General features: G+C 43.6%; 1 protein-coding gene and 1 long non-coding RNA gene across 3 annotated transcripts in view; one reads left to right on the top strand and one right to left on the bottom strand.

Moving 5' to 3' along the window:
- The window catches only part of LOC143277315 (uncharacterized), a 46,040-nt gene that overhangs the window by 30,896 nt on the left and 4,750 nt on the right, over window positions 1–10,394 (bottom strand). For both annotated transcript variants that reach the window (XR_013053725.1, XR_013053724.1), the window contains exon 2: window positions 8,904–8,964. This is a non-coding gene — a long non-coding RNA (uncharacterized LOC143277315). The remainder of the gene's footprint in view (window positions 1–8,903; window positions 8,965–10,394) is intronic.
- On the top strand, window positions 480–1,600 carry LOC143277669 (uncharacterized). Its single transcript, XM_076582577.1, has 2 exons — window positions 480–990; window positions 1,164–1,600. Exons 1-2 carry the CDS (start codon window positions 480–482, stop codon window positions 1,598–1,600), a joined length of 948 nt encoding a protein of 315 aa, XP_076438692.1.

Raw genomic sequence — 10,394 nt, 5'->3', positions numbered from 1 at the left:
TTAAAGTCACAAAGGAAAAAAGAATCATTTCTAAATCACACTTGCTTTTGTTTAAATGAAAGAAGAAATGTACCTAAGTGTGACCAACATACAGACACACACAGACACACACAAGATAGGTAATAAAGTTAAGTTACATTTTATACATGTATAAATATATAAGATGTAACTGAACTTTTTGTTAAACTATTACATAATGCATTATAAGCTTAATCATAGAGAAAACAATTAATACAATGTGAAAAAACTCAATATGGGTATTAACAATGTGCCTGTCTGCTTTATGATTACAATTAGTATTAGAAAAAATGACATTCACAACACATTTTCATAATATTACATATTTTTGTGATAACCCTGATTCAGTAAAAGTGAGAAAGGATTCAACTTCATATAAGAAATAATGCTCAGTTACATTCCATACACACCTCCTTGTCTGGGAGTAAGAAAGAGCAAGCTGTGTGCATCTTCACCTCACGATGAAAACTTTGCTGCTGTCTTTCCTTCTCGTCTGTCTCCTCATACAAGCAGCGCACAGTTTCAGCAAGAATGACTGCCCCCCCTCTATGCCACATGACCATCACCTGCTCGTGCACGCCACGTCCTGCTACTGGTTCGTCACTCAGCACGCCAAGAACTACGACATGGCTCAGCAGTACTGCAGGCCCTACGGAGGTCACCTGGTGACGGTGAAGGACAACCCCACCCAGCTGTTCCTGCAGAACAGCCTCAAGTTCCGCTTCGGTGTGCGGGGAGCTGTGTGGATCGGCCTGAGGAACACGGGGTCCGGCGGCCAATACGTCCTTTCCAATGGTGCCTTGCCGGACTACACCCACTGGGCTGGCGGGGAACCCAGGTCTGAACTGGAGGCAGGGAACGGGTGTGCTCTCATGGACCTGGCCAGTCAGGGCAGGTGGACCACCGTGGCCTGCCACACCCCTTTCTTCCACGACGTCACCCGCCCCTTTGTTTGTGAATTCCCACTGGTTCCTGAGCCTACAACGCCGACGACTACCACCACCACCACACCAACAACCACAACTACACCAACAACAACCACAACCACACCAACAACCACCACTACTACACCAACAACAACCACCAACCACCACCACTACTACACCAACAACAACCACCAACCACCACCACAACCACACCAACAACCACAACTACATCAACGACAACCACTACCACACCAACAACTACCACAACCACACCAGCAACCACCACTACCACACCAACAACCACCACGACCACACCAACCACTACCACGACCACACCAACCACTACCACGACCACACCAACCACTACCACACCAACAACCACCACTACCACACCAACCACTACCACACCAACAACCACCACTACCACACCAACCACCAGCACCACCACCACCACCACCACAACAACAACAACCACCCCACCAACTACCACAACCACACCAACTACAACTACAACCACAACTACGGCAGCACCCACTACTACCACTACAGAAGAAACTGCTGAAGGAGGATGTCCTCCGTTCCAGTGTGGACTGGACTGTGGGCTGGCGGGTTACCAGGTGGACGAAAACCAGTGTTTGCTGTGTGCCTGTGACTGATTGTAACTGACTGCTGGACTACTGTTGCACTTTGCTGTCATTGTATCTATAGATTCTATCGGTATTTTAGCATCCTATATCATTATCATTACTACTACCTTTTTTTATATCATAATTATTATTCATTTTTATTTATGTAAGCTTATCTATTATTTATTCACCTTTTTTTCCCTCAAGGCCTGACTAAGCGCGTTGGGTTACGCTGCTGGTCAGGCATCTGGTTGGCAGATGTGGTGTAGCGTATATGGATTTGTCCGAACGCAGTGACGCCTCCTTGAGCCACTGAAACTGAAACTGAAACACAAGATGCATGGTTCAACCCCCCCCCCCCCCCCACCCCCCCCACCCCCCCTCGCCGAATGGATCAGGCCAGGGTCTGTTTCCCAGCAGTCTGAAATCAGTTATGTAAACTGCTATCAGTCATACTATATTATTGTTACAGAACTTCACACACACACACACACACAGATACACACATGTGAACACAACAAACAACTCTTTCATTTAATAAATATCTATGTATCCTCATGTATAAAGATTTTTTTCTTGTAATCTCTCTCTCTCTCTCTCTCTCTCTCTCTCTCTCTCTCTCTCTTTGAATCTATTTTGTGCTTGCTCAAAACATGTGTACTCTGCCTCTTTCTCATACACATCTAATTCAGTAAATACATTCCACATTTGAATATATTTTATGCAATTATTGTTACAGAACATCACACACACACACACACACACACACACACACATATATATATATATATATATATATAGAGAGAGAGAGAGAGAGAGAGAGAGAGAGAGAGAGAGAGACAGATACACACATGTGAGCACAACAAACAACTCTTTCATTTAATAGATATTTATGTATCCTCATGTATAAAGATTTTTTCTTATCTCTCTCTCTCTCTCTCTCTCTCTCTCTCTCTCATGTGTGTATGTGTGTGTATGTGTGTGTGTGTGTGGGGGGGGGGGGGGTGTATGTGTGTGTGTGTGTGAGAGAGAGAGAGAGAGAGAGAAACGGGGGGGCGTGGGGGGGGGGGAGTTTGAAGAAACTCAATATCAAAGTTCAAATTCACAAGACATGTCATAGTACTCAGATCTATATTAAATTGTATGATATAAATAATATGGATTCAACCCACACATGTTCTGGTCTTGATTATAAAGATGATATCAAGTTGACTGCATCTGTTGTTCAGGATGGCTGTGTTTCAAAGGCGTGTGACACTGTGTTGTCTAGTCTGGTGTTTTCGTAGTGCAGGCCCGGGGTAGTGTGCCGCTGATGCAGAAACTGAGCCAGTGGGGAGTTGTCAGACTGGTCAGTTTTGAGGGTGGATGGCTGACTGACTTCATCAGTGGTTGCTGTCTCTGCCGTTGTTGTTGTTCTTCTTTCTTTTCTTTCTCTACCGACTTCATGTGTTGTCGAACAAGGTGTGTAACAAGCATCGTCTGCTACAAGAATGACTTACATCAGTCTCGGGGTAAATGGCGCCCATTTTACCATCTAATTTTATAGTTTTAAAGTTGATATGAAAATTGAGTATTTTGTTAAACTAATAACATGAAGAGCCAAGTACCAGTACTTTTAAACGTCGTAGGAAGTGAAAAGGACTTAATTTTGAAAAAAAAAGGAAAAAAGTAAAGACTGAACATTGTATCATTTCATCAAGAGTTTTAACTCTCATGGTTTATTATTTTTAACTGTGAATTCCGACTGATTTTTGTTGATATTTTTATGGCAGTTTGGGGCATAATCCAGTAAGTGATGAGGCGTTCACAAATCTTTCTCTGAATAAATACTTAATGGTCTCCTTCTCCAACTTTCCATCACATGTTATCGTGTATTGTCGATTGAATATTGGATTGAACGGGCAAGCCAACTACTTGAAACAAAATGTTGCCCTTCGAGCTTGCGAGCACGCGCTTTGAATATGTATAAATATGTGTACGCAATTGGTTTTTGCCCATGACCTTCAGGGCTCAGCCAATAGATCTATAAAGTCCACTAGTAGTATTGATTTTAGTATTTTCCGAAAAAGACCACTTGGGCGAATGAACATAGTGAAAGCCCTGTACACTGAGAGTAAAACACACAAGCATTTTATGTATTGAGTATAATTTCAAAATGTAATTACCGATTAATTTCCCTTTTTTTGTTTTACTATCTGCACCAAAGACATGCAAAATAAATATAACTTCCATGCTTAGCAAAATAAGTTCATGTTTGAACAAAAAATGATAAAAATGACTGCTCTTGTTGTTGAGTCAGAATATCAGATCAAAGTGCCAAGTTTAGAGAATAAAAAAATAAGTAAATATAACAGTAAATTCAGTTTGCATACAATCTGGCTTCTTTTTAATTTTTTTGTGCCCATCCCAGAGGTACAATATTGTTTTAAACAAGATGACTGGAAAGAACTGAATTTTCCTATTTTCATGCCAAATTTTGTGTCAACTGACAAAGTATTTCCAGAGAAAATGGGAATGTTAATGTTTACCACGGACACACACACACACACACACACACACACACACACACACACAACCGAACACCGGGTTAAAACATAGACTCACTTTGTTTACACAAGTGAGTCAAAAATGATACACTCCTATCATTTATATCTTATCAAATAACAAGAGAGGTGGAGCCTTCAAGACTCACTCGAGATATCCATTTGATCAAACAAAGGAAGTACTATGAAAAAAAAAAAAAGAAAAAAAAAAGGAAATCTGGCAAAAAGACACTAATGTGACCTTGACCTTTGGCATTTAATTTTGCAAAACATTAATGTTCTGGCCAAAACAAATCTCTTCATGGTATACCATGCTGAATGAAAGTTGGTTTTCCTAATAGGCCATGTTGTGACCATGATATTTGACCTTGTTTTCAACAAGGGTTTTGTTTTCACCATGACCACTCATGGTACTAACTTTCCTGAAGATTATATAGAAGACCTGCTCTCTCTCTTACACGCAGAAATGTTTTCTATCAATATCGTACGCCAGGCTGTGATTTTGACAGTTAACCTCTGATTCAGATTTTCTTTAGGAATCATACTGTACCCATAACCAAGTAACAAGACCAAGATTAATTCATTTTGAATGTATATTATGGTATCCATCAAGCTTGGTTCTATTTTGCCACCAGTTTATAGATGTTGAGGTGTATTTGAGACCTTCGTCACAAAATATAAATGCTGATGTATGATTCAGGCTTCTGTCAACACTTTCTAACTGTCGAGGTGTACTTGAGGCCCCTGCCGCAACTTTACAGCTGTTGCAGTGTGTTCGAGACCTTTTTCAGTTTCCCAGTTTCAGTGTCCCACTCAATCTGATGTCCTCAATGAGAAGTCTTCTTAAAAGAGAGACCCAGCATTGCACTGCCAACCTGGCCGTGCCCCATAAAGAGCGGCAAATAACAAGAGAGAGAGAGAGAGGGAGGGGAGAGAGGGAAAGAGAGAGAGAGGGAGAGAAAGAGGGAGGGAGAAAGAGAGGGGGGGAAAGGAGAGAGAGAGGGAAACAGAGAGGATGAGAAAGAGAGAGGGGGGAGGAGAGGGGGAAAGGAGAGAGAGAGAGGGAGACAGAGATGAGGAGGGAGAGAGAGGGGGGAGAGAGAGGGAGAGGGGGGGGAGAGAGGGGGGACGGGGCCAGGGTGGCAGTGCTGAAAGTAAATCTGACCAGGGTATCTCTTTCAGGAAGACTTCCTCATTGAGAACATGAGGTTGGGTGAGGGGGGGTGTAGATCGTGGATTCAACACAGGCAGTGGGGGGTGGGAAGAAGAGTGGTGGTTGTTGAAGGGCAACAGAGCTGCTTACATTTTTACATGCGTTTGCAAGGCCAGTGTAAACTGTTCAACTGTACATCATTATGTGCAATATCTCAGTTTCATCACAGACACGCGTACACACACACACACACACACACACACACGGACACACACACACACACGGACACACCCACACACACGGACACACCCGGACACACCCACACACACGGACACACCCAGATACACCCAGACACACAGACACTCACACAAAATACGACAGGCCATGAACCGGGACAGACAGACAGGCACACCTGCAGTAGTGATCAGAAAAACCACACGTGAGTGAAGTGGATGACACTTGTCATGTTTGCCTTCACACTGGATCCACAGCCCACCTGGACCTCATGGTTCAGTGACAGAAGGAGAAGGACAAAGGGATGGGAGGTGGGGATTTGGAGGTGGAAGGGGGGATTCAAGAAATATGGAGTGAGAAAAAATGTTTATATGTTATACTACAATGACCACCCCAAAAAGTGTTTAACTATGGAGGCACTCAAAGCGACAGCAAATCTATGACGTGCAGCAAGTAAACATGGCCCCTCCCTGTTACTCTTTCACATATAATCTCTGCCCCTTTCTCCACCGTACAGCCCGGCAAAACGAACACTGGATCACATGCTGAACTCACAGCATGGAAGAGGGACGGAGGGAGGGAGAGTGTACGTGGGGAGATGGAGGGTTGGGGAAGGGGGTGTGGAGGCAGCAGAGTGGTAGGGTAGGGGTGAGGATGGGGGTGAGCCTGTGTGACTGCCTTACTTTTACGTCTTTTAATCCACCCATCCCCCACCCCTTCCCCCACAAACACTGGGTCCCTTTGTCAGCCTGTCTGTCTGTCCGTTCTCCCCCCCTCTCTCTCTGTGCACACACAAATGCACAAGCAAACCGCCCCCAAACCCTCCAACTCCCTCCAACACCCCACCCCCACCACCCAATCCTCCCGTACATATACGAGAACGCATGCACACACTCACATATAAACTTAATAACAAAAAACAAACAGAAAAAGACACACAACCAAATGCAGCAACAAAAATGACACAACAACAATACGTATGTGTATGTGCCAATGTGTGTGCATGCGCGCATGTGTGTGTGTGTGTGTGTGTGTGTGTGTGTGTGTATTCATATTCATTATATGCATCTGTATACCTGTCTGTCTGTGTGTCTTTTTCCAATAAGTGACTGATATACCCGAAACATCGGATTATTACACAGACTCATTGTTTACACAAGTGAGTCCAAAAGCATAATAATAACATGCATTAAACGTCCTAAGTTAGATGTTCTAATTATAGCCTTTTCAGTGTCGGATAATTCGACATAACCATGTGTAAGGCAGGCACTGTCTTGTCGTTATATGAATGTAAAAGAAACAGTCAAGAGAAAGATCAAGTGAGCGATTATGCCAGAGGGAGACAGAGACAGGAACAGAGACAGACAGACAGACGGGCAGACGAACAAAGACACCAAGACATAGCCCACTCAATTGAGCCCATATAAAATGTATGATGTGAAAACACGAAAGAAAGGAAGAGAATAACCCACAGCAGCTCTTGTCTCCAACTTCCTCTCAGACCTCTGTACTACTGAGCTGAATCATAAGGATGTACACTGTCAGACCTCTGTACTACTTACTGAGCTGTATCATAAGGATGCACACTGTCAGACCTCTGTACTACTGAGCTGAATCATAAGGATGTACACTGTCAGACCTCTGTACTACTGAGCTGTATCATAAGGATGTACACTGTCAGACCTCTGTACTACTGAGCTGTATCATAAGGATGTACACTGTCAGACCTCTGTACTACTGAGCTGTATCATAAGGATGTACACTGTCAGACCTCTGTACTACTGAGCTGTATCATAAGGATGTACACTGTCAGACCTCTGTACTACTGAGCTGAATCATAAGGATGTACACTGTCAGACCTCTGTACTACTGAGCTGAATCATAAGGATGTACACTGTCAGACCTCTGTACTACTGAGCTGTATCATAAGGATGTACACTGTCAGACCTCTGTACTACTGAGCTGTATCATAAGGATGTACACTGTCAGACCTCTGTACTACTGAGCTGTATCATAAGGATGTACACTGTCAGACCTCTGTACTACTGAGCTGTATCATAAGGATGCACACTGTCAGACCTCTGTACTACTGAGCTGTATCATAAGGATGTACACTGTCAGACCTCTGTACTACTGAGCTGTATCATAAGGATGTACACTGTCATACTGCTGTACTACTGAGCTGTATCATAAGGATGTACACTGTCAGACCTCTGTACTACTGAGCTGAATCATAAGGATGTACACTGTCAGACCTCTGTACTACTGAGCTGTATCATAAGGATGTACACTGTCAGACCTCTGTACTACCGAGCTGAATCATGAGGATGCACACTGACATACTGCTGTACTACTGAGCTGAATCATGAGGATGCACACTGACATACTGCTGTACTACTGAGCTGAATCATGAGGATGCACACTGACATACTGCTGTACTACTGAGCTGTATCATAAGGATGCACACTGACATACTGCTGTACTACTGAGCTGAATCATAAGGATGTACACTGTCAGACCTCTGTACTACTGAGCTGAATCATAAGGATGCACACTGTCAGACCTCTGTACTACTGAGCTGTATCATAAGGATGTACACTGTCAGACCTCTGTACTACTGAGCTGTATCATAAGGATGTACACTGTCAGACCTCTGTACTACTGAGCTGAATCATAAGGATGCACACTGTCAGACCTCTGTACTACTGAGCTGAATCATAAGGATGTACACTGTCAGACCTCTGTACTACTGAGCTGAATCACAAGGATGCACACTGTCAGACCTCTGTACTACTGAGCTGAATCATAAGGATGTACACTGTCAGATTGCTGTACTACTGAGCTGTATCATAAGGATGTACACTGTCAGACCTCTGTACTACTGAGCTGAATCATAAGGATGCACACTGTCAGACCTCTGTACTACTGAGCTGAATCACAAGGATGCACACTGTCAGACCTCTGTACTACTGAGCTGAATCACAAGGATGTACACTGTCAGACCTCTGTACTACTGAGCTGAATCACAAGGATGCACATTGTCAGACCTCTGTACTACTGAGCTGAATCATGAGGATGTACACTGTCAGACCTCTGTACTACTGAGCTGAATCATAAGGATGGACACTGTCAGACCTCTGTACTACTGAGCTGTATCATAAGGATGTACACTGTCAGACTCCTGTACTACTGAGCTGTATCATAAGGATGCACACTGTCAGACCTCTGTACTACTGAGCTGAATCATAAGGATGCACACTGTCAGACCTCTGTACTACTGAGCTGAATCATGAGGATGTACACTGTCAGACCTCTGTACTACTGAGCTGAATCATAAGGATGCACACTGTCAGACCTCTGTACTACTGAGCTGAATCATGAGGATGCACACTGACATACTGACCTGTACAGCGGGGTTCCCCTGAGAGCCAGTGGGGTTGGCTGCCGCGCCTTGTCCCGACATTCTGTTACACACAAACAATAGATAGATAGATAGATAGATAGATAGATAGATAGATAGATCTGTATGCTTTCTGCCTCATGAACCAGCACCACCACCACCCGCAAAAAAAGAAGAAAAAAAGCTTGCATTATGTCCACGAATGGTCATGTGATTCAAATCTTGACGTGTGGTCCAGACTTTTCGTTAGACAATAAAACTCACACAACACATACGCGTTCAAAGATTTTTCCTGGTTATGGAAACTGAGACAAACTTACGGAACCCTTTCGGATGTTTTTTGTTGTTGTTTGTTTGTTTGTTTTTTCCCCCCAGAGATTCTGACAATGAACAGCCTTTTTCTGAATGTCGTTTTTGATCAGACAGACAGGTGGTGGTGGTGGTGGACCTCTAGGCCCAGTCTGCACTCTTCACAGCGAGAGAATACGTCCAGTCCAGAATTTTGCCGAAATAAGTAATTGGTCATTGTCAGACATGACTGACTTTTCTCATATGAGCTGGGCATTGTAATATCACGTGGAATCAATGTGTGAATTTATACACATTGTTCTGCCTATATTGTTCTCATGTACACTGGGTATATCAATACCACATGGAATCAATGTGTGAACGGATACTTGGAATTTCACCTATGCTATTACTTTGTTGTAAACTAGGCATTATAGTATTACATGGGTCCATATTTGAATGAATGTTTATTGTTCAACCCATATTGATTTTTATGTGGAATGGTTGATTTTCAAAATAATGTATTCATGTAGCTTCCCAGTGTACAAAATCAGATTTATATCTGATTTTTGTTGTTGTTGTTGAAAAAAAAAAACATTGGCAAAGAGGCAAGTGCACATTAAAACCATTTCAAGCAGCACATTGCAGAGTGAGAACCATGTACATCAATAAAGAGTCCAACATCCTCCAAGTCATTAGAAGGCAACACACTGCACATCAGTGCTGTCACAACACGAGCGTGTGCACCCAGGCGTGCAAGCAATGACCTACTTCTTGTCTGTGCAGGCAGGGACATTGATCAGCTTTGCTGTGTGGTGTGGGTGTGTTAACCCTATGTCAGCGTCTCCCATGATTTACCCCATGATTTCAGTAACTGTAGTTTGACAATCTCTGGCAGATGGGATATCATGAGCACGACACCTGTTCGTCTGGGGTGAGGTGGGGGTGGGGGGTTATGGGGTGATTCTCTCAACTCTCTCTCTCTTGACCCTGCAGGCACTGCTGTTTAGTTGTCACAGCTGTTCAAGTTCTAAACAGAACCCCACACTTAGCCGACAGCGAGCTCCTGCGGACAGCACTGATAGTGCCAGACCTGTAACTCGTTCGGCCGCTGTGCCCGTCTAACCCTCCTCTGACCCTTCTTTGTCTAATATTAAAACGCGGCAATTTCCCACGCCTTTTGGGCGGGCTTGTGAGCGTACGTGA

The sequence above is a fragment of the Babylonia areolata genome, chromosome 34, assembly GCF_041734735.1.
Source record: "Babylonia areolata isolate BAREFJ2019XMU chromosome 34, ASM4173473v1, whole genome shotgun sequence".
NCBI classification, from domain to species: Eukaryota; Metazoa; Mollusca; class Gastropoda; order Neogastropoda; family Buccinidae; genus Babylonia; species Babylonia areolata.
The sequence above is the reverse complement of the archived record's forward strand: the minus strand, read 5'-3'. Positions and strand labels throughout refer to the sequence as shown.